The 24,062-nt window shown below is 60.5% G+C and overlaps 1 protein-coding gene across 5 annotated transcripts in view; it reads left to right on the top strand.

The window, feature by feature from the left end:
* EVL (Enah/Vasp-like) overlaps window positions 1–24,062 on the top strand; it is a 113,767-nt gene that overhangs the window by 85,288 nt on the left and 4,417 nt on the right. For all 5 annotated transcript variants that reach the window (XM_036411757.2, XM_036411754.1, XM_036411755.1 and 2 more), the window contains exons 4-11: window positions 12,630–12,693; window positions 15,895–15,950; window positions 16,637–16,866; window positions 17,550–17,671; window positions 20,379–20,439; window positions 21,753–21,816; window positions 23,066–23,132; window positions 23,225–23,287. In XM_036411757.2, the coding sequence (XP_036267650.1) occupies window positions 12,630–12,693; window positions 15,895–15,950; window positions 16,637–16,866; window positions 17,550–17,671; window positions 20,379–20,439; window positions 21,753–21,816; window positions 23,066–23,132; window positions 23,225–23,287 (727 nt within the window). The remainder of the gene's footprint in view (window positions 1–12,629; window positions 12,694–15,894; window positions 15,951–16,636; window positions 16,867–17,549; window positions 17,672–20,378; window positions 20,440–21,752; window positions 21,817–23,065; window positions 23,133–23,224; window positions 23,288–24,062) is intronic.

Here is a 24,062-nt window from a genome sequence, read left to right as displayed (position 1 = left end):
GCACCGCCTCCCGTAGCTGGCTTGCTTGTGGTAGCATCGTGGCTGTATTTCAGGATGTGACTGTCCTGAGCCTGGGTGGTAAATGTTTCCCACCTTCTCCTGGGTCCCTGTGCTAACCCCGGTCCAGGTCAGCGTCAGTGCGAGCGAGAGAGGCCCAGGCAGGACTGACAGCCGCTTCCTCACCCTGTTCCCTTCAGAGGGCAGAGTCGGGCTGAATTCTGTTTTTTTTTCCTAAAGATGAAGACATTCTGGGCTGTCTTACTCCCCTCAGATACAGGAAGGAGGCCCAGCTCGGGGCGCCTGGAAGCCCCAGGAGCTGCCCCTTTCCAGCCTCTGCTCCTGACTGCCCTCTGCTGGCCGCTCCTGAGGGCCGGGCGCCTGGGTTAGGCAGGCCCTAGCTCCCTTCCTGACCAGGCCTCACAGGTCACAGGCCACTTACAGGAAGCCCCCTACCGCTGTCCCTCTTATCTCCCCCACAGACCTTCAGCCCCTGTTCTCAGAACCTGCTCCCTGGCGAAGCCTTTGCAGCCACTTGACAGGACTGCTCCCCGCACCCCAGGGGGCTTTACCTGTGCTCCATCATGACAGTTAGCACCACTTGGCGTGTCCTCTCCTTCCAGCATTGAAGCCAGTCAGGTCTTGGGTCCTCGGAACCAACGCTCTGGCGAGCCTGGGAGCTCTTGCCACATCCACGGGCTGGACACCTCAGCCCCACACTCCCATGCCTCCCCCAAAGGGTTGGAGCAGGACCCTGCCTGGCAGCCTCTCTCCCCTCTTCACTGTCCTCCCTGCCGGCACTTCCAGGGTGACCTCTCTAAAGAGCAGGTCACTCCCACCAGGCCCTTCGCCGCCGCGCTCTTGCTCCCTGCAGTCCCCCCGCCCCCCCCCCCCCCCCACACACACACACACCTCACTTTGTGCTGAGCCGTGCATGATGGGGTCATGCTCCCTGCTCTGGGCGCCCTGCCCTCTGTTGCCCACCCGCCCTCACTCTGAACGCTGTGTCCCACGGAGTTGGACTCCTTGTTTGCTTCCTAGACTGTGAGCCCTCAGGGGCAGGCGCCCTGAAGAAAGCTTTGCGTCCTAGGTGTTTGGCGAGTGGAGGGCTCGCCATTTGCTCCCGCATCTGTTCTGTGTGTCCACAAGCCGGGCGCTTCCTGCCCTCACACCGTCCTCTGAAGACCAAGGCGACGTTCCTGAAGCAGCAGCGCTCTCCAGCCTGGAACTGGGCGCAAGGTGAGGGGTGCTATCTGTGATTGAGGGACATGGCACATAGAATTGTCTCACACAGAAATCGCACCCGTCACCTTGGCCCAACTCGCACCGCCCCTGACGACGGAGCGCGCCCGCCCAGCCTGCAGCCCCGTGTCCCCGGACCTGCAGTTGCCGTGGCCCTGAGGGGTGTGCCCATCAGACATGAACTCAGAGCTCGGTTCAAGTACAGCTTGTGCAGGGTGTGCCCTGGGACAAGTCACTTCTTCCGGAGACTCAGTTTCCCCATCTGTGCGATGGGTCAGTCAGACCTCCCTCACAGGGTTGTTGTGAGGTGGCGGGAGATGATGCTTGTGAAGGTTCTTGGTCAGCTGTCAATGACTAGCTACTAGAAGTTACTCTTTTCTTCAGTATGTGAAAAGTTAACCACACCAGCTCCTGGGGCTGCTGCAGCCTGTGCTCTGGACACGGGGTGAGGAAAGCAGGGCTTGGCCTGAGCCTGCAGGGTTGAGGGCAGCTGGGGAGGACTGGATGGGAAGGAGGATTCTGGTGGAACAAGCAGATGTTGGTGGTTTGGGGGTCCCAGAAGAGGCTCTGCCTGGCCCTTGGGGTCTCCCCCTGCACATTGGTGGGACTTGGTATCCCTCCTGGGGACTCCTAACTTCTGAACCCCCTGCTGCCGCCATCGCCTTCCTTTAAAGATGCTGGTGTGTTTGCACTTCGCTCCTGGAGAAGCCCCTCCTCCCACAGCCCGGGACTCCCTCCCTGGTGCTAACGGAAGATGTCCTTGGAGTTCTGGTTTTCCATAGGTGAGCCTGGGCACCACACCCGGTCAGGCTGTGAGACAGCAAGTGGTTCCCGCGGAATGCTGCCTCGCCAGGCCTGCCTAATGAGCCTTGGGTTGGGCACAGTGAGCAGCTCTGGGCAACACTGATGACTGACAAAATGACACAGAGTCAGGGGCAGATGACAGGGTGCCAGGCCCATGCTCAAGGCCATGGCACACAGCAGCTATGACACCTGGAGCAAGCCATTTCACCACCCGAGCCCTAGTTTCCTCATCTTTACAATGAACCTAACAACCACCTGCAGAGGTGTGAGGCCTGGATGATAAAGTAGATGGGAACATGGTTTCTGCTGGAGCACCCAGTCCCGAGACACTTTCCAAGGCTCTCGCCCCTCTACACAGCGAGTCATGACTGGGTGGACGAAGTGGTGACACCCCAGGGCTACCCCCACGCTCCTTAAGGAAAGGAACAGGTCTTGCCCTGGCGGGTATGGCTCAGTTGATTGGAGCAGCGCCCCATGCACTGAAAGGTTGCTAGATCAATTCCTGGTCAGGTTACATACCCAGAAGCCTGCCTTTCTTCTGTCTGTTGTGTGTGTGTGTGTATGAGTGTGTGTGTGTGTGTGTGTGTATGAGTGTGTGTGGCCTAAAGTGACCCCCAGTCTCCTGAGTCCTTGAAAGTCTTGTGTCGTAAAAACTCATGCAGATTTTATTTTCTACTCTATGAATATTTCCCTGTTTTGAACTATTTACCATTCAGTGTAGAAGGGTGGTCAGCGTTCTCCCCATACATACCCCCAGAGCACACCATGCTGTTGGGGTGCCCACCCCTGGGTTAGAAGGGCCATTCCAGTTCAGGAGTAGCGTCAGGGAGTGCTCTGGCCCCCAGCAGAGCAGGCGTGGCCAGCCTCATTAATCACATGCTCTTGAAGATCTGTTCTGGGAACACGGAATAAAAATTGGGAGTAAGTACTTGTTGAAGAAACAAATACATTTCACTAACAAACTCATAGGCTCATGGTATGAGAAAGGGCCCTGTGGTCATATCTGCCAAGACCCTCATCTTAGAGATGGAGAAACTGGCTGGGAACATCAGACCCAGAGAATCGGGGTTCGAATCCAGCCAGCCGCCTGGTTTCAGAGGCACTTGTTTCTCCTGGCCCCTTTTGCACAGACTGATGTTGAAATGTCACCACTGCCCACCTGGGAGGGCAGGAGAGCCTGTGATCCCATCCAGCACAGCTTCTCTGGTGGGGGCTGATGGAGAATTAACAGCAGGTCTGGTAACAACTTCGCTTTCAGTTTCTCCAGCGCCTCCCTCCTGACATGTCCCTGTGCCGCACCTGGAAGCGAAGTGGCCCGTTGCTGGCGGGCAGGTCTCAAGTTGGATGTCTGCCCACTGGGTACTGCCCTGAGGCCTCTCCTTTGGGAGGTTTCACAACAGAACCCATGGTAGAGGTGGCCCCACAGAGACAGAGGGAGCTATTGTGACAGCCTGGGATTGAGGCTGCAGGCCCGGCCTGGTTCCGGCTATCTCTCTGACTAATTTAATGCAGTCAACTTCTTCATCTCTCTGGGCAGCCGTAGCCCAATAGGGTAATGATGGCCACTGCTGGCCTCTTCATGCGGTGTGTCATGAGAATTTCATAGGCAGCGTTTACTATGACATGCTAACTACTCAGAACTACCTAGCAGGGAAAGAGACAGGCATTGTCAAGTTGCACTGTATCCACTCTAGGCTGATCAGCGTGCCATTGATCCACACACCAAGACAAGTGGTGCTTTTGTTAATTTTCAGACAAGAAACAGAGTTAGAGAGGTTCAGTAACCTGCCCAAGGTCAGAGTGACTGACAGAGCCAGGACTCTATTTAGCTCTAAGTGGCTTCCGGTCCACCGGCTCAGAACAGTGCCTGGAGCCTGGTGCGCAGTCAGTAGGTAGTGGGCGCGGCTGCTGCCAGCCTCTGATGCTTCCTCTCCAGCGCAGCCCAGGGGGTTGAGGGGAGGGGCGTGGATTGAGTCCCAGGGAGGGAAAGCGACCCGCTGCCCGAGGTGCAGAGCCCACTAGAATCGATTGCTAATTGTCTGGGGAAGGGTTTGGACAGGCAGGGCCCGTGTGAGCCCTGAGTCTGGAGAGGAGATGCCAGCCTTCAGATGGCCTTCCTAGGCAGTGAGTGGGGGCTCCCTCAAATTCCTTTAAAGTTCAGCTTGTGCCTTGCATATTTGCATTTTAGTCCAGGGAGGTGAAGAGGGAGCAATCAGTATTTACAAGGGAAGACTATAAGGGAGATGGTGCCTGTCTATTGGGGACACAGAACTGGAGGAGGCAGGGGGCTTGGGGAAGAGTAAGGGGGACCAGCTGGGCCAGGCAAGTCTGAGTGTAGGAGGCCTCAGGCCCCAAAACAGGATTTCCCAGGGGAACCGGCGGGATCCACTGGTTTCCTGGCCGGGGAGCAGCCTGGAGGAGCTAAGCTTTCTGTTTCACGTGAAAGCAGGGGCTCAAAGACACGAGCCTGGGCCGAGAGACCAGGGGGGGGGGGGGGGGGGGCTGTGGAAGAGCCCCCATAGGAGAGCGTGCGTCTGGATCTAGGCAGGGCAGCGAAGGTGACCTGAGGACAGTCAGCGGGAGAGACAGCTTTCTCTGCTGTTTGTGGCCCTTCTGGGGAGTGTGGAGAGGATGAACCACAGGGTGGGAAGCAGCCATTGCCTCTGTGAGAAGGTGCCAACAGGTGCGGTTTCGGACAGGGAGAGTTGGAGGCGATGCCGAGTTTGGCAGGTCCCACAGGCGTTCTCCACGCACATTGTGCCAGGCCCTGAGCAGGGTGCTGGGGTCCAGAGCAGGGTGCGGCCTGGGCCGCCCTCTCAAGGAGCTCACGGTTCAGGGGGTGAACAGCAGCTCCATGTGGGCTGGGAGTACAATCCTTAGGACAGAGAGGGGGAGGGAGAGGACCCGGGAGTGCTCCAGGGGGACACTGCTCCAGGCCATGTCCCAGGCCTTACTCCTGTGGGTCCTGTGGATTTGCCGGTGAGGGAAGCGCAGACGAGCTTCCTGCAGGTCTGGTGACAAGGCTCGCTGGCAGGTTGAAGGATCCATTTCCTGTGGGCCTTGGAGCTGGTCAGGCTGGTAAAAAAAAAAAAAAAAAAAAACAAGCAGGGCTCACAGGAGCAGGTTAGGATGGCAGCCGGTACAATGGTGAGGAAAGGTAGGACAAGGAGCAGCCAGCAGGGACGCCTGGATGGCCCGAGGTGGAAGAGATGGCCCAGGGTCCTTCCTTTGGCCCGTCACCTGTTCCTTTGGCTCCATGCCCACCTGTCTCATCCCATCGCCCACAGGGGACCGGAGGAGGGCGTGGAGGAGGTTTCCTCTGGCAGACCCTCCCGGGCCCCCAGGGCTCCCTGGAATCGGGTAGACAGGAGGGTTCTGATAGGTTAGCTGGGAAGCCACATTAAAGATTGAAGCGTGAAGCCCATCTGACGGGCGCCCGAGGATCGGTTTCCCACTGCAGGAGCCAGGCAGCAGAGGAAGGAGAGGTAAGTGGCCAGGATGCGAGGAGCGCGCCTCCGGGACTGCGCCCAGGGGCCTGCCCGTAATGGTCAGCAGGGAGTGGACCTTCCACTGCTTCTGCTTCTGCCACTGCGACTGCACCGTGCTTTGCAGAGTGAACTGTAGGTGACGGGCGCCTCCCTCCTTCCTGCTCCCCAGGGCCCCTCCTTCCGCCCCAGCTGTTGGGGGTTGGGGTGGGAATGGAGGGAGGGTACCTGCCATTGACCCACAGAGGGCTTGGGTGCTGTTTACACGCAGGCCTTGCAGGAGGGGTGGGCAGAAGCAGGAGCGTGCGGACTGGGCGTCGGGACATGCGGGCACTTGTCCCAGCAGCACCAGTCACTTGAGACGCAGGTGGCCCTCTCCGAGCCTCAGTTTCCCCATCTATAAATAGGTCTGATAGGCCCTGCCCTGGATAGTTGAGTAGATTAATCAAAATGATGTGCAGGAGCTTTGTCACACAGTCAGGGTGTGGCAGGTTTTTGTTGCTCTTTGTTCTGTTTGAGATTCTTTTAAAGATTTGTTGTGTGTCCTAAAGTGAGCTTATTGGGAAAGGGAGAAACAGCTTTACTAGGAAGCTCACTGGCCTGACAGGGCCTGAGGGGGACCACGCAGGCTGGCGGCCGTGTCCCAGCCCAGAAGCTGGGAGACCTGGGTTCCAGGTGCTCCCTCAGGATCCTCTGCACAAGGAGAGGGTCGGGGAGGGAGTGCTGCTCGCTGGCCCTGGGGCGGCACAGCGGCCTCTTGCCGCCCTTGACCCAAGGAAAGGACTTTCCTCTCACCACCAGGTAGGCGCTTTGGCCGTGGCCTTGGGCTTTAGTCCCTCTGGACTAAGTCTCTGCCTCTGCATATGCTAACCTCCCAGGCCCACAGGTCATGCAGACCGGGGCCCTGGAGACACAGCTGTAGCCATCAGTCACCCTGGGGTTGCACCGACACTGGTGGCCTGGGGGTGGGGGAGGCGGGGTAGGGGAGATCTCCTGCAGGGTTGCAGAGGGTGATGCATCAGCTGACTGCTGGTCTGAGCTAACCAGGCTTCTTCCCACTGCAGCCCACTGAGGGCCTGTACTCAGTAATTCAGTAGTAAGGACCGGGCAGAGAGGGCACTAAAAACACCCAGGTGACGTAAACAAGCAAGGAAACTGGTGTTCAACAAGGGAGGCAGTTGGAGTCCGTTTGCTGCTGAGCTGGGAGGGATGGGGGGCAGAGGGGTGCTGGGCACAGCGGGCTGGGGTGGACACAGCCTGGACTGGGTGACATTCGTCCTGGGCACTGGTCCCAGCTCTGCCACCAATTCCTGTGTGGCCTTGGCAAGGTGACTCTGATTCGTAGGCCCAGATCACAGGCTCCATTCCCACATGGTCACTTGCCTGCTTGGTAACAGGAATCTGGAAACGAGAGAAGACGTGCTAAGGAATTGGCCTGGGAAGGTGCCTCCCCCATGTCACAGTGTGGCTGTAAGTCAGGTCAAAATGGAGGGGCCTTCCTGATAAAGGAGAGGAGCCAGCCAGAGAGATGGCAGAGGGGGAGGGCGCCATGGGGCTTGGGCCTCTGCCCAGCCCCGACCAGGTGGCTGTCGTGTGCTGGCCAGAAATCCCATCGCCCTCACGGAGCAGGTGCTGGCTCCTTTGTCTAGGAACTCCTGCGAGCTCAGGTTCCATCCCTTCCGGAGGCCCAGGGGATGCCTTTCCTATGGAGGCTAACCCGAAACCTGGCCGTCCTCCGTCCCAGAGGAGCGGGGCCCGGCGTCCCCGCGCCTCATCAATGTTAATGGGGAGGCAGAGGGATGGCCTTTCTCAGAGGAGGTGTCAGCAGTGGCTCAGTGCCTCTGCCCACTGCAGGCTGTGCCGCCCAGGGCTGGGCTCCCAGAGGGCTCTTCCCCCTGTGGGGACACTGCCATTTGTCTTCAGAATGAGGCAGTGCGTCCTTCACTTGCCGGGTGTGGAAGTTGAAAAGAGGAAAGCAACCCCACAACCCAGAGATAGCCACTGTCACCATTCTGGTACCTTTTCTTCTCTGTCCCTTCACCCTGTGCAGGTTTGGAACCCAATGGCCTTGGCTCCGTCCTTCTCATTTCATAGGAAACTGGGACCCAGATTTATTTGTGGCAGAACTCCAACCAAAAATGGGATCTCCTGGCTCCAAGTTCCCTCTGCGGGGGTCTGTATAAACTGGAACAGTCCAGAAGAGGCCAGCCAGGAATGGGGAAGGACTGAGAACGGGCGTGAGGGGCAGCAGAGGTCTAGAGGGGACACAAGCGCTGTTCTCGCTGTCCAGCGGCCTCCAAGCCACCGCCACTGGAAAGACTGACGGTCTCCCAGGTCCTGCAGGGACCGCTGGCAGCAGTGCTAGCGAGGTGGGTCTCAGCGCACTGGGAGGGAGCCACTGGTGACCAGAACCGCCCTCCTCGGGACACTTCTGTGATCAAGTCCCATCACACCTTCAGCCCCGCACAGAGGCCAGACCTGGCAGCCCAAGAGCCTGGGACAGACACTCGTTTGCACACACCTCACCCAAGCGCTCTGGGGACGGAGCATCAGGGCAGGGACAGGCGGGAGGCAGATCCACAGCCTCACTTTCTAGAGGCCAGCAAGGTGCTGAGAGGCTGCGGCTCCTGCCCGCCCCACCCCTCCCTCTCTCCCACGTGGTTCTTGTGCTCAGCTCTTCCTGATCCTCTGAAGGACCCTGGCTATCCCCTTCCCCCACCTCTCTGCCCGCCCTTCCTCCCTCTGGAGGGAAAGTCCAGCATGTGCTCCACGTGCCCTGGGCTCACACGGAGCAGCAGAGGGCACTGGCTTTAGCCTCTGTTCTGGGCCTGGAGCTGGTCCCACTGGTGACTTATGTCCCCAGCATCCCAGCTTCTCGTGGAGAAAATGGAGATAAGTGAGGATTCAACGAGGCTCCTCCATAAACTGCCCATAAACTTGCGTTCTCTCTTTTCTTTCCCCTCTCACTGTGTGTTCCCAGTGCCTCCACTGCTGGCCTGAGTCTCACCTGCTCAAATGTCTCAAGGCTTAGGGGCACAGACCCAGCCCAGCCAGTTTCCAGCGGTGAGGGGAGAGCTGTACAGAGTCACCTGCTCGAGTCTCCACAGTTGGCTGGAGATGCGCAGACCATTTGCCCAGGGCCCAGTCATTTATTTTCAACAAATACTGATTGAGTATTGACCAGAGGCTAAGAACTCTGAGGGGAACCTGGAGAACAGAACAGTTCTATCCCTGGAGCGTACAAGTCAGACTGTGTGGCGGTGTGCAGGCTGTGTCCTGGGACGAGGGCCCAGCGCTGGCAGAGTTCCTGCACGGCGAGCGTGACCTGGGCCCGCCCGGCCCCTGCCTGCCCCAGCTCTGCAGCGTTCTCCTGGAGCCCCGCCTCATCGGCTCTCCCTGCCCCTGTGAGGCAAGGGCAGCTTCCTGGGTGTGCTCAGCCCTCGTGGTGGGCTCCTGTGTCAGATCAGGTCAGACAGGAATGGAAGCCTTTAGAAAGGGTGCCTGAACTTACTACCACCTGCTCACAGGTGAGAAACTGAGGGTGCCTCCCCAGGCCTCAGGGTGGACCAGGGAGGGACACACCGCTGACCAACACAGAGATGACTTCAGACCTCCTGGCCCCACTGCCTCCTTCCGTCTGGCCCAGTCAGTGCCTCCGGTCAGCCAGGCTGACTCTCGCCTGGTCCTCGTCTGTGGCTCATGGCTGGAGTCTGGCCCAGCGACCCCCTCCCACAGTGCTGTTTTCCCTGCTATGCCCCCAGACTTCAGTCAGCTCCCAGATTCAGCAAGCTCATGACACCAAGGCCAGAACTGGGCCAGCCCCCTCACCTCCAGAGCCACCACGACTCTCTCTGTGTCCCTCCGGGGCGGGGGTCCAGCTGGGCAGCAGAGGCAGGTCTGTGCGGAGGCAGGTCCAGGAGGAGTGGCTGCGGGGTGGGCTGGAGTCTTGTTCGATGGAGCTTGGACCAAACCCCGTAACAGTCAGGCTTGTGTTTCCAGAGCGTAGTCTGCACGGTCACTGTGGAGGGCAGACGGGAGGAGGGAGGTGGAAAAGGCTCTGAGGTAGACCGAGGCATCGCAGGAGGGAGATGCTGAGGCAGCCACATGGGGATGGATTCTGTCGGGGTCTCAGACACAGCAGCAGTGGGACTCGGTGTGGGGTGGAGGAGGCAGAGCTGGGCCCCACCCACTGCTCGCCTGGATCCTGAAGGTGGGACGTGACTCCATGACACAGGAGAGCCTGTGGCCGCCTCCCTGGCTTCCGATGCTTCACCGGGAATCATGCAGGTGACTCAACACCGGGATGGGGACATGGCCACCAGCCACCCAGTGCCCCACCCTGAGATTTTCTCCCTGAGGAAGCACCTACAGGTGTCTGTACCAGCAATTTCCCAAGGGATCCCACACAGTTCCGGGGGAGCAGTCCTCCGGTCTCTCCACCCTGCCTCTGCCAGGGGCAGCCAGGCCAGTGGGGGGAATCGGCCGGGTACCTTGGGCCACTGAGCAGACCCCTCCACAGGGAGGGACTGTCCTCCTAACGTTCGGGACACTCAGAGCTCATAGCAGACTAACACTTCTTAGTTTAAGCAGAAAGCATGGGAGGCCTTATACAGCAGTGTTGTCTTCCCTCCGTACTAAGATGCCAGCTGTCTAGTTCTAAAGCATGTCTCCGGTACAGGGGCCAGGGCCCCTGGGGACAGCGAGGGCCCCTGGGAACAGTGAGGGCCCTGTTAGGTTCCCCACCTCTGGAGGACAGGCTGCTCCAAGCGCAGGATCGGCAAGGACTACTGAGTGGGACAGCTGACTGCCCTCTGGGGTCCTGACAAAGGGATGGCAAACACTTCCTGTGACCAGGCCAGTGCAGCAGACGCAGAGGCCTCCGAGCAGCTAGTGTTGCCCGGGTGTAAGACCTCGGTCCCAGGGTATGGTGGCTCCAGTCCTCAGGCCTGGCACTAGACAGGGTCTCAGGGACAGGGCCTCAGCTCCAGAAGGGCAACCTCCAGATTCAGGCCATGGGCTCAGCAGCAGAGACCGGGGCCTAGGACACCTTCCCTCCTGCCTCGGCCAGGATGTGGGTGGGTCAGAGCTGGGGGACCCTGTCTGCTGTGTGGACACCAGGCAGAGGCTGTGCACCCCTGAGGCTGCGGCCCTGTGGTCCTGGCTCTTGGGCAGCGGGCCAGCCGCCCCTTCTCCTGTGTTCTCCCTCCCCAAGCTGGCCATCCGGCCCCGCAGGGTGGTGGAGTTGAAGAAGAAACGTGTGTTTGGCACATAGTTTGAATCTGGCTCCACCGCTGGCCGGCTGTGAGGCCCTGAGTGAGTCGCTTCCCCTTTCTGGGCTGTCTCCTCGCTGTTACAAGCAGCGCTGTCGGGTCGGGCTGGGAGTTGGAATCAGGGCGGTGAGGAGAGCTGATGATGCTGTCATCCGTGTTCTCATGTTCCTGCTCTGGTTTCCTGGTGACCAGGGAGGCGCCAGGACCTGAGCCTGGCCTGCTGGGTGAGGGAAGAGCTTGTCCCTCCAGATCTTTTTGAGGATATTTCTTTGTTAAACTTTTCAAATTTTCTAATGAACATATATTACATGTTGTTTGTGGTCAGGGGAAAAAAAGTAGTTTAGAGCACATAATGATGTGTTAAATAAAGAAAAAAAGTATTTAGAGACAGGGAAAGAACATAACACTTATTTTATACTGCAGCCAGGCCACCATGCCAGACATCACCAGTCACCTCTGTAAAAAGGCCGCAGGCCTCTCCCCTGCTTCCCCAAGAGCAGCAGGAGGCGTTGAGCCGGGAGCAGGCCTGGCAGGTCCACCAGGGGGTTTTCTTCAGCGGCTTCTCCTCCTCCCACCCAGCCTGGCCCCCACCCACCATCGGGATCCTCCACATGGGGGCAGGCAAGCCACAAGGCATGGTTCAGGGGAACTGTGCAGGAAGCAGATAGATGCCGGGCCCTGGACAGCAGGTCTGAAACTGTCAGATACGGAGGCTAATATAGGGTCAGGAAAGGGCTGTCAAGCAGAAAAAAGCATTCAGACCACGTGGCGTCCCATGGTGGAGGAGATAGGGCCTTCCGGGGCGGGTGGGTTTGGCTCCTCGGAGTAAGAAAGCCCTTGCTCACCTGGCAGACGTGCGATGTACCAGGAGTACCTGCCCGGGAGGCACACGGGGTTCCTGTGCTGGGCAGGAGGCTGCTCGCAATCAGATGGTCCGTTTGCGCTCAGATCCTGTCACCCTACCCGCCGCACAGCCCGCTCACCCCTCCGCTGCCTGAAGCCCCTCCAGAGAGGCGGCCTGCCCCGGAGGGTTTTGTCACTGGGTGATGCTGTCACCTCCTCCTGCGGAGGAGACCAGCTCCTGAACCACCTAGTCAGGGAGAATGAGCCGCTCGAGCCCCTCCCCCTCGCTGAGACGCCACGCTTCCCGTGACACCCGAGCTGGCAAAGGCAAGGAACAATCAGCCCTTTCTTGGGTCGGGGCAGAGCTTGGCTTTTCTTGTAAAGGTGACACAGCATCAGCCCCGTGCGGACACGGGTCATGTGCGGGCCTCCCCCGCTCCAGGCCCTGCCTTCAGGGTCCAGGGCAGGGGTGTGGCCTGGGCGGCTCCTCTGACAGCTCTGCCTCCAGCGGCCACTCACTCCCACCGCTGCAGACCCGTAGGTGCGGGCAGCCCAGGGCTGACCCGGCTCTGACACCTACCTGCTCTAGCGCTGTTGCTTTGCTCAAAGGTCGGAAGACATGGCTCTGCGGGGGTTGGTGACGCCAAGTAAGTGCACTGGCGATTTTCGTTACCGTGGCTTCGGGAGACGTGGCAAGTGAGGAAGTGGAAACAGCAATTGTGGTTGGAGAGGCTCGGTAGCCAAAAGGGGTGGTCTGCACCACGTGAAAACGCCGTCCGTTTATTGGCTCTGACAGAAGAGCCACAGAAAGGGCGAGAGAGGTGACTGAGAGGCTGAGGTGGGGCCGGCTGGTACACAGGGTCAGAACCGCTGTTGAAAGGTCAAGGACGCCCCATGGGACGAGCAGGAGGGCACAGACAGACCAGGTGTGTTTGCCGGGCCCGTCTTCTCCACTAACCGCCGCGCTCTGTGCTTCTCTGCCCCACAGGCCCGTCCACCCAGCGGCAGGTGCAGAATGGCCCCTCTCCCGATGAGATGGACATCCAGAGAAGGTAATGCCCCCCAGCAGGGCCCAGCCTGGTGGCCAGGGCACCGTTCGGCCAGCGCAGGACACACTGAGGTGCCCGCAGGGACAGGGCACAGGCCTGGCTGAGAGGAAGAGGGAGCTAGGCCGCTGTTGCTTTGCGCCTCGGTTTCACAGAGCGCGCCCCTCGGCCTCCCGTCGCAGCCCTCGTGACCAGGCCGTGTCCTGCGGGCTGTGCTCTGAGTAACATGCCTTCCAGGCATATGAAGAGGTAGTTGTCATGTCGGGAAGGGATTGGATCACGTGGCCAAGGCTACCAGCGTCTGTCTGACTGTGGCCCCGGCCTTAGCATCCCCTGTGCCATCTCCACTCACTCTGTCTGAAGGCCTGGTGAGACCTGGCCCTACCCCCTCCACTGGAGGCCCGGGACAGTGCCACGGCCTCTCTGGAGGACCTCAGCCCCCTGCCCACTCACCTCCCGGGAAGGCTGAAGCGGCGCAGGCCATGAGAGCGCTGTGTGAGCCGGGGCCAGAGCCGCGTCGATGTCCTGTGCGGCCAGCCTGTGGAGGCAGGCAGCTCCTGGGGGGCCCTAGGATGGCATCCCACTCGCTCCAAGCTGCTCCTACGGCGTGCTGTTGTCCTGACATTACAGCAGAGGTCCTGGTGGCCAGGAGGGCGTGGCCTCCCAGGTCACGTTGCCAGGAAAGGCAGGGCTAGGGCTCGAACCTTGGCGGCCATGCCCTGCAGGGCCCTGCCTCTCTGTGAGGCTTTGCATCCTGGTCCCCACCATGCTCCCCAGCTCCTGGGAAAGACTAGGACACTAAGGGCTGTGGCTGGATGCCAGGAGGACCCCAGGCTGGGGGCGGGAGGGATGTCCCAGCTTCGTCTGGCCGGAGGCTCCCTCCCCCTGAGCGCCTCTGCTCTGACGTGCACTTAGGACCCTCGGCAGGTTCCCAGGCCTTAGTTTCCCATTTGAATAGGACAGGGATTTTTTTATTATTATTTTTTTTCATTCTTTTTTGTGTATTTTTTTTTTAAGTTAAAGTTTACACCTGTATTTGTATTAGCGTCAGGTGTACCACAGAGTGGTTAGGCGATCGTGTCATTTACAAGGCGGTCCCCTCCGTCTTCCCAGAACCACCTGCAGCACAGTTACTGCCACGTGACTGCCTGTGCGCCCCGTGTGTGCTCACATTCCCGGGGCTGTCTGTAACTGCCGGGCTGCCCTTCTCGGTCCCCTCACCTCTCTCACAGTCCCCGGCCCGCTCCCTCTGGCACCGTCACCGTCCTCAGCCTCTGTGAGGCTGTTCTAATTGGTTTGCTCATTTATTTTTTCATGAGATTCCGCACGTAAGTGACATTTGGTGTTTGTCAGGCGTGTTCACTGAGCACAGCACCCTCCAGGTCACTTGTGCTGGAGGATGAGTGTTAGCTTAGTCCTTGCTCTGCTCGGGTCCAGCGATGAGGGAGGGAGGGATGCTCCCTGGACGGACTCCTTGGCACTAATTCCCATGTTAACTGACTCCTCAGGCCTGTCTTCTGGCCTCTCAGGAAAACGGCAGTTGTTCACAAGGTGTACCCCCCGCTTCTCCCTCCCCCCTGCCTCCATCCCAGCTCAGCCCCCTCAAGGACACAGGGCTACCTGGGCCGAGGGCATGAGTGCGCCCTCCCCAACTGCGAGAGAAGGCACCGGGGCGTGTGGGCCTAAGCAGACCCTCCCTCTGCTCTCTCAGAACTGGTTGAGCATCACCACACTGCATTATCTAGCCCGCCACCCAGGTCCGAGGCATGGGGGCCACTGGCTGCAGACAGTTCAGTGTTGCCAGCAGTCTGGTGTCCTCAGGCCTGAGCGCCCCTGGAAGTCAGTCTGTGAACGGCCAGAGGCTAACGCAGAGCAGGGACGCTGCTGGTTCCTGCCACTGCACACAGGGGGAGAGATGGCTGGCACGGAGCCTGCACAGTGAGCTGTTATGAGTGCAGCCCGTTTGTAAATACTTCCAAACACCTCATTTTACAGAGGGCTTCTAAATGTGAATCCTGCTGGCAGATTGGAGTTTGGGTGAGGTCTCGGTAGTTGGAAGGAGAGGCCTGTGGAGGTGCTGCTGGGAGCTTTTCAGACACCGTTAATACCAAAGGGCCATTCCTGTCATTTCTTAGGTACCAGGTATAACTCTTAATAGAACTCCCTAGAACAGGTGATACTGTGCTTATTTTACGGAGAAGAATCGGAGGCCCACAAAGCCAGGAGCCCCAGAATGGAAGCCAGAAAGCTTCCTCCCCCTGAAAGGTCTTTGCAGTAAACTGTGACCTTCCTCTAAGATGCGAGCAGCTGCACTTACTGAGCAGCTGGCACATGCGGGACCCGGTGCCAGGCACCAGAGAAGGGCCAGCTCGCCCTGCACAGGGCGCAGACTCACAGCCCACACCCCCTGCCATGCAGACACCGCTGCTGGCCTCCAGTTCACCCTCCCCTGAGCCAGGTGGGCACCGAAGCACCCAGCCCCATGCTGCACAGCAGGCACTTAGGGTGGACACACACCGGTGAGGCCACTGCCGTCCCTGGTCCACATGGTTTCTGAGCCCCCTCCTGCTCCAGCGCCACTGTCCCAGATTCTGCGGACATGTTTGTGGGTCAGTGTCCTCACTCGACCGGCCTGTGAGAGTGCCCAGAGCTGCTCTGCCGTAAGGAGCTCGGTGTCGGTTCCCCGCAAGGCTCACCGCCCGCACGGTCCGCACCACATGCCCCATCATGAAGGCCAGGCCTGTGGCTACTTCTGTGCTGAAAGAATGGCACATGCCGCGGAGTGTCCGCTTCTGACAGCCCACAGTGCTGATATTGTTCTGGGGGTAGCCAGGTGCCGTAGGCACAGGACATTTGAGGTCGGGTCAGCTGAGGCCACAGGCACAAAAGCCAGGAGGCCCATCCAGCCCCAGGGAAAGCATGGTCACTCATCCACATGGTGCCCGAGCCTTCATAGGGGCTCCCTGTTTAGGGTGCCTGAGACTCAGGAGGCGGCCGCACTCACCTGTTTGGAGATCTTGAACCAGTCACGTGCCTCCTCTGTTAAGTGGGGGAAGCAAGCCCAGTGGCCATCAGAGTCAGGGAGGGGAGAAGGGGAGCTCACTGTGAGCCCCCCCAGCCAGGGCGCACAGTGGGTCCTCAGGAGGAACCGCAAAACCCAGCTCTGAGCCTGTGCTCCATGGACCCCCTGGTTCTCTTGCTTTTCAGACAAGTGATGGAGCAGCAGCGCCAGGAGTCTCTCGAGAGAAGAACCTCAGCCACAGGTGAGAGCCCGCAGGCCTGCTCCCCACACCCGCGCAGTGGCGGCCCCCACCGAGGCGGTGACAGGAGCATCGGGCCCTCTGTGGACAGCTGCACAGGCCTCAGCGTGTGCCAGTCCCATTCGGTGAGAGCAGGAGACCCAGAGAACAGGACAGAGCGGGCGGTTAGCTCAGCTTGCTGGCTCCTCCCACCAGCCTCTGGTGCTGGATGTTGAGGGGAGAAGGGACAGGGTACTGACCAGCATTCAGCATTGCTCCCTGACATCTGGCCGGTCAGCCCTGTGACCCACAGTTACCTGCCACAGTCCTCAGAGGCCAAGGGTCACTCACAGTCGCATCTCAGGAACCAGCGCAGAGATGGGACACAGGAGAAAAGGGTACAGTCTGAGCCACCAAAGACCTTCCTCCCCCTGGAGACCCACCTTCAGAGCAGGACAAAGGTACAATAGCTGAGCTCAAGGGGTGTTAGGCACTGTGGGTCCGGCCAGGCCTCCAAATTCCGGGGTACACGGGGACCAGGCTAGGAAGTGACCGGAGCAGGGCCAAGCTCACCCCAAGGAGATGGAAGAGGCAGCCTGAGCTGTCCTGCCCCTCAGAGCAACAGGCTGCCCTGTCCCTCCTCCCTCCTCCCTCCTCCCTCCCAGGAAGCACAGTGGGCTAGGGACTAACGGCCCCTCGTTGTGTTTCAGGACCCACCCTCCCACCGGGGCACCCCTCATCTGCAGTCAGCGCCCCCCTCTCGTGTAGTGGGCCTCCACCCCCGCCCCCACCTCCTGTCCCACCACCACCCACGGGGGCCACGCCCCCTCCCCCACCCCCACTGCCAGCCGGAGGAGCCCAGGGCGCCAGCCACGACGAGAGCTCCGTGTCAGGACTGGCCGCTGCCCTGGCGGGGGCCAAGCTGAGGAGGGTCCAGCGGGTAAGCGTCCCTGAGCACAGGCCCAATGGGCTGGGGGCCAATTTCTAACTGCCGAATAGACAGAGCCTGCCCCCGTCTCCGAGACCCGAGCAAAGCCCGCCCTCCCACCTGGACGGCACCGCTGCCGCTGTTTTCAGTGAGAACCGGACAGGACGGCACGGGGTGAACCAGGAGCCGCTTGCAGCTTTGTAACCTGCAGCTGCTCCTCACGGCGACTTCACGGCAGGGCAGGAAGTAGTTCCCTCATCAGGCGCAGTTAGGACTGGGCCCAGGGTCCACCCCTCCACCAGTGCCTCTCATGGAAACCAGCCCGCTCAGGCCCAACCTCACTTCCTGAGCCCTCTGCCCACAGCCTGGAGGGCAGAGCTCCTGGACCGTGGCGGGGGGCTGGGGCTCTGACACCTCTGATGGGTGGCCGCTTCCTTCCCAAGGATTGTCTCTCCCCTCGGGTCACGCTGGGCTCAGCAAGGGCGCTGGCTCCGCGCCAGGAGAGCATATTCTGTGACCGGCCAGGCCCGGCCCCTCTGGTTTTGTCACCTGTGGGCCGGGGGATGGGACTCAGTGACCCCTGGGCCTCCTCTGCGCTGCCATTGTGGGAGTGACGTGTCCATACTCACACGAGATCCCCTCGAGTGACGTCTACCACAACAGCAGACTGAACGCTGGTCCTTCCTTCCCCGTAGCCCGAAGATGCGTCCGGAGGCTCCAGTCCCAGCGGGACCTCCAAGTCTGACGCCAATCGGGCGAGCAGTGGGGGCGGCGGAGGAGGCCTCATGGAGGAGATGAACAAGCTGCTGGCCAAGAGGTAGGTGCTTGGGGTTTTTAGGGTGTTCAGGGTATTGGTGCAACTCAGCGGCCCCAGCACCGAATGAGAGCCCTTGCCTGAGCCCAGGACGCCTCGTCCCCTGGGCTCAGCCAGGCGGATACCCTCACGTTTCCCCTTGTCCTGGGGTCAGCCCGAGGCGTCAGGCCGAACGGAGTCCGTCACCTTGAAAGCCCTTCGCATTTCAGTGTAACAGATACTGAAGCATCTTTCCTGTACAGCCATCCTAGAAGGGGGAAGCATGGCGATAGTTTCAGAGGGAAATTCAGAGGGAGATGAGGGTATTCCCTGCACTTAGGATCCCAACCCAAGGGAGGTGTGGGCCCAGAGCCAGGGTGGCACGGTGCCCCACGTGAGAGCCGTTGTGAAGGACACAGGAAAGGGACGGTGAGGCAGCCAGTGCCTGGGACGTCACACTGAGATAGAGGAACAGTTCCACCCATGTCCCGGCTGTGCCCTGCAGCCTGCCAGCCACGTCTCTGCCCACAGCGGCAGGTGTGGCTCCAGCTTGCCCACGGCCACCAGCCTGTCCCTGGCTCTTAGTCATTCCCAGGTGGAACCGGGCAAGTGGAGAGATCACACAGTCCCTCGGGAGAGTGGCAAAGCTTGATTTTACTCGTTAATGTGGCGTGGCAGCAGGAACGCCCTGACAGGTCCCCGGTGTCATGGCCACCTGTCGGTGCTCTCTGTGGTCCAAGAAAAGCCAGGGCCGGACCTTGCTCCAGCCGGGACCCCTCCTGCCTGCTGCCACCCTCCGGGCTCTGCCCTTTGCCCTCCAAGTCGGCTGAGTGCGAGCTCCCTGTGTGCCCGGGTCTTCATGTCCTTTCACCTCCTTAGATCTGCTCAGCTCTGTGAGGGTGAGGTGGGAGCAGAGGCCCCAGCGTGCAGGTTTGTTGCTTCTCAGCTGGGGCAGAGCCAGCATTTCCTGCTCAAGGCCTCCACAGCACAGGCCTCCCGAGCCTGCAGCGGGGCCTGAGTGTACAGAGGTAACCAAGAGGGGACAGACAGTGACCAGGTGCAGGGTGACCGGCTGCACCACAGAGAGAACAGCTCCCTGGGGGGAGAGCCGGGAGGGCCTCCCAGAGGAGGTTCCACACGTGCCCGGTCTTGAAGGACTAGAACACTTCTGGGGGAAGGTGGGAGAGAAGAGCAGTCCAGGCGAAACGAGCAGAGGGTGGAGGGCTCCGTGCCTGGAAGGCTGAGCCGCCCCTGACCCTGGGAGTGGAGAGCACAGCCTCGTCCAGGTGCATTGGACTCTGTCTGAGAGGGGAGCGGGGCCTCCTGGAAAAACACAAGGTGCTTTTCAAAAGAAAACACTCACTCTTCCCCCGAGTCCAAAACCAACACGTTAACAATGACAGCCTGGCCTGGGCGGCCCAGACCAAAGGAGAGGAAGTTCCTCAGGACGGAAAGGCACGTTGCCAAGAGCGGGTGGGACGCCCGGGCGCCGGTGGGTGCTGCCGAGAACAAGCACATTTACACAACAGGATTTCTGGAGTTGCTCTTTGACGTCCACCAAGAGGCGGGTGTGGTGGAGCCCACTTCTCCCTGCATCATGGCCGACTGCCTCCTCCCTGCGCCCGCCCTCAGCGCCACAGGCTGCGGTGGCCTGGCCCGTTTGGTGGGAGCAGAACATCACAGGTCGTCCGAGAAGCGATGATGGTGGCTTACGCCAGTTGTCCAAAGTGACGGGGGGAAAGGCAGGTTCAAAATAAAGCAGGGAGAAGCGACCTGCCTTGCTGTGTGGGGAGGAAGATGGTGCCTGAGGAGCAATAGGGTGTGGACCTGCTTCCTGAGACGAGAAGATGAAGAAGGAGCCCTGTGTGGGCTCCGTCACCCGATTGGCAACATCCGACCTGCAGCCCCTCACCACTCGCCGGGCCAGCTTCCTTTTTTCTCCTTTTTAAAATATATTTTTTTATTGATTTCAGAGAGAAGGAGAGAGAGAAACACCAATGATGAGAATCATTGATCTGCTGCCTCCTACATGCCCCCTACTGAGGATCAAGCCCATACCCCGGGCATGTGCCACAGCTGGGAATCGAACCATAACCACCTGGTTCACAGGTCAACGCTCAGCCACCACGTCTCACTGGCTGGGTGCGGCTTCCTTCTTGCTGGGTTGCTCACCCCCCAGACCGGAGAGTTCTGTGCACTGGCGGCTTCAGAAAGCTGAGGACCCCAAAGGCAGTCCTGGGGAATATCAAAGGTCTGCGTGTGCAGATTGGGGCATCGGGCGTTCTTTCAAAGCTGCCTTTTCCCATCTCATATACAGGCGGCCACTGAGGTGAGATTTTAAAGTTTGTGGAAAACTGGGAAACGCGTGAGGCATCAGCTCGGCTATTCAGAGTCTTTCCTAAGCATGTCCGTTCTCAGTGGTGGCCCCTGCTGTGGTAAAACAACAAGGGTCCCTCCCCCTCCACAAGGTGGTCTGCTCACCCAGGCAGCGGCCTGCAGACGGAACGTTCCCACAGCACAGGCTGGCCGGGGCCGCTCCCGTCCCATGTGGCCCGTTTTGTGTCCAGGGTCCTGGGACCAGCACAGACCTGGACACTTCACCACAAACCAGATGGGGCTTCAGAACAGGTCAGATCCCCCCATGGGGTCCTCTGAGGGCCAAGGTGTCCACACAGAGGCGTCTGGATGGGTACGGATCCCCCAGGAGCTGATTTGCTTCTTACTCTGTTAGGAGAAAAGCAGCCTCCCAGACAGACAAGCCGGCTGATAAGAAGGAAGACGAAAGCCAAACGGTGAGCAAGCGCCCCTCGCACACCCCACCTGCGTGCCTCCCGGGAAGGCTCTCTGGCCCCAGGCCTTTGGGCAGGAGGTGCACTTGGTGCACGTGATAGGTGCGTCCCCAGGGACCTATAGGAGCAATGGGTGCGGGGAGGGGGTTGGCGTGGGGTGTAGGAGGAGGAGACGGGAGGGCCTGTGGAGCCCTCATCGTCATCCCCACGGCCCTGGGCACCAGCCAGTTTGCTCTAACGACCAGTCCCATCGACTGCCCTATGGCACGCTGGCCAGGCAGCCGCACCAGCTGTGCGACTGGCAGAGATGCCCCGCCATGGGCCAGGCTGTGCACGTGCTGGGGCCTCAGAGCAGGCAGGATGTAGCCTCGGCCCTCGAGGGAGGGGACACAGGAAATACTGAGGGCTTAGAGAGAAGGAGCACCAGGGCCCTGGGAGCTGAAGGAGGAGCCCCGAAAGCCTGCCTGGGGTGCCCACGAGAAGCGCCGTTTGCCTTGAGTTTCAAAGCCCAGACCAGAGCAGAGAGCGCAGTGCAAGGAGCAGCGTCAGCAAAAGCACAGACAAGCCGAGGGCCCGGAGGCGGCTCTGCCCACCCACCTGTCCCGCTGCCTCCACCTCCTACCAGGTGGCTCCAGAGACTTTCCAGAGGGGCTGAGGGACAGACCTAGGGTGTAGAACTAATTTGGCAGCAGCGCTCATGAACTTGTGGGCTGATGGGGACAGAGATAACCTTAGGACAGATTCTCAGAACCACCTCTCAGGTGAAGGACAAGTGAGGCCCTCACAGCCTTCCCAGCCTGGTCGCCGGGAAAGGGGCTGTGGGGCCACAGCACCATCTAGGGCCACCCAGACATCTGGTCCTCACATCAGCCACCAGAGGCGGGAGCCAGGCCCGAAGAGCAGAGGGCCCTTAGGCGGGTCCCCCCCGGCTACGCCCCTCACAACGGACAGCAAGAAGCCGCTCCTGGGCCGGGAGTGGCGGGCACCCCCAGGAGCTCTGCCGCCGCCGCTGTGCGGAGGGTCGGGCCCCCGGCGGGCTGCGTCTGCATCGGGTTGGTGCAGCCGTGGAGTCTGCCCCACTAGGCAGGAGCCTGTGTCTCCCTGCAGCCCTCTCCTTCCCTGATTCCATGGGCCAGCCCGCCTCTCACCCCGACTTAAGGTTTCATTTGTTAATAATACTCATTCTGCCAATTATAAAAGTAACACATGTCCTTAAAAAAATCTAGGGTTTTCTAGGTGGCCCTGGTCACAGGCTCCTGCCCCTGCCCAGTAGCCTTCATAAGCAGACTGACGGCCAAGCTTTCTCTCCATTTTAGGAAGAGCCCAGCACCTCTCCATCTCCGGGTACCCGAGCAGCCAGCCAGCCACCCAACTCCTCAGGTAAGAGGCGCCCTGCCCGGCCTGCGCCGGCCAAGACCTCAGAGCAGCAGCCACTCCCACAGGCACATGGCCCGGTCCCTCCGCCTCACTTTACAAATGAGCAGAGGCGGCCAGCGGGGCTGTGCTAGGGGTCTCCCTGCCACCTCCCCGAAGCCACCACTCCGGTGAGCCCCAGGCTCCCTCGGTGCCCAGGGCAAGGAGTGCCAGCGTCCAGGGGATGGCTGCCTGTGGGCATCGGAGCTGCCAGGCCGCAGAGCCCACCCACCCAGCCCTGCCTTCCCCACAGGAGAGGAGCACTGCCTGTCCAGTGCAGGAGCTCCAACCGGCCCCGCCTCGGGGCCTGGCCCTCTGTTGGCACATCTGCCTCTGGAGGGATTGCCCTGTGTGATGCCGCGAGGGCACTCAGTGAATGAGTGTGTAAATACCACCCGCCCAGGCAGGAGTCTGGTGTTGGCCCAGTGTGGGAGGTCGAAGCTCAGTGGGGTTACCTGGTGGTTCGCTCAGGGCCACACGCCTGCAGCGTGGGTGCGTCCCTGCTCCTGTGCCAGCAGCTCCCAGGGGTGGCTTTCAGGAGGCCTGCCTTGGCCTGCGGTAGGCCTCCCTGCCACCTGGGCATTTTCCCTTCTGCCTCTGCTCACCCACAGAGCCAGTGAATTCTGTTCAGTTTGACAGATCTCTTGACAAAAAGAGAAATACAATGTAATGCCACTTAATTTAAAAAGAAAAAGGAAAACCAAACCAGCCCTCAACACCCAGGACAGGGAAGGGCCAGCTGTCCTGTGGGGAGCACCACGGAGTCAGAGGCAGCAGGTGCTCGTGGGGCCCCAGGGGCCTGGCCCCCAGAAGCAAAGGTGGGCCTCAGGCTGGTGAGCACCTGGCGCGGCTGCCTCTGCCCGCTCACCCCGCTGGCGCCACAGCCGTGGCAGAGGGCGCCGCTGAGAGCTCCCTGGCACTTGGTTTACACTTCAAGGAGGGTGGGCTTCCATGGTGAGGCTCAAAAACCAGCCACACGTCAAGGACAACCAGGTCCCGAGTGGGGGCGACACGGTGACATCAGGATCATCCATAGCCTTCGAGAGCTGCCGGGGCCAAAGGGGGGCTGAGGACAGGCCAGGCATCAGCCCCCCCAAAGCAGAGCTTCCTGAAGGGGACGGGTGGGGAGGGAGCGGGCCCTCCTGTCAGGGATGTTGGGTGGGGGCCTGGGAGTCCTCTCAGCCCTAAGGCTCCTCGTCCTGACGTGACTTGACAGAGGCCGGCCGGAAGCCCTGGGAGCGGAGCAACTCCGTGGAGAAGCCCGTGTCCTCGTTGCTGTCCAGGTGAGCGGGCCCGGGGAGGCTCGAGCGGCGCCGTCGGTGGGCCGAGGCCGCCACGTGCCCATTCACATGTCTGCTTCATTCCCCTGCCCTAGAACCCCGTCCGTGGCCAAGAGCCCCGAAGCTAAGAGCCCCCTTCAGTCGCAGCCTCACTCTAGGTACCAAACGCCTCTCTCTGGGGCCTCCGTTGTCCCCTGCCCTGACTAACACCGACCCTGTCCTTGTCCTGTCATCTAACGGTGCTGTGGGCGATCTCCCCCGAGACCTGGGCCAGGTGCGGCTGGAGCCGAGTCCTCCTTCCTCAGGGAGGGAGAGGTGGGCCTGGAGGGCGGCCTGCCCAGAGGGCCATGAGCCGAGCTGGTGAGTCCCAGCTCTGGCCGTTGGGCACGTCCCCCTCCCCTTCCCCATGAAGAGGTCTGTCGGCCTCTGCCTCTCAGGCGGTCGTGTGGACAGCTGTGTGGACGGGAGCTGTGTGGACAGGAGCTGGACGCAGGAAGTGCTCGCTGGCCACAGCTGTCCCCCACAGCTCAGCCATGCGGGGCCTAGCCCTGCACGCCGCCTCCTCGCCTTCCTCCCTGTAGTTCCCGGTGGATGCTGACCATGTTTCCCAAACCAAGAGCTGGTGTGGTAACAGGATAGGATGTCTGAAACTGAGGAAGCCCGAAAGTCAGAGCCTAGCAACCCCATAGTAACCAGAGGCCAAGCTGGCCTTCACTGCAGGCTCCAGAGCCCGAGTCAGAAACGTCTCCATTGCCACCAAGATGGAGGGAGCCACTTGTGTGGCAGAGCGGGGGCCTCTGAGGCTGGTCTTGCAGAACAAAAGGGGGCTGAGCAGAGCGCGCTGGCCCGGCCCTGGCCCGAGGGGCCATGACACTTGGTGAGCAGGGGGAGGACTCGGGGATAGCCAGGACTTGTCCAGAGCCTGTGTCTGCC

This window comes from Pipistrellus kuhlii, unplaced genomic scaffold (genome assembly GCF_014108245.1).
Source record: "Pipistrellus kuhlii isolate mPipKuh1 unplaced genomic scaffold, mPipKuh1.p scaffold_m20_p_41, whole genome shotgun sequence".
NCBI classification, from domain to species: Eukaryota; Metazoa; Chordata; class Mammalia; order Chiroptera; family Vespertilionidae; genus Pipistrellus; species Pipistrellus kuhlii.
The sequence above is the reverse complement of the archived record's forward strand: the minus strand, read 5'-3'. Positions and strand labels throughout refer to the sequence as shown.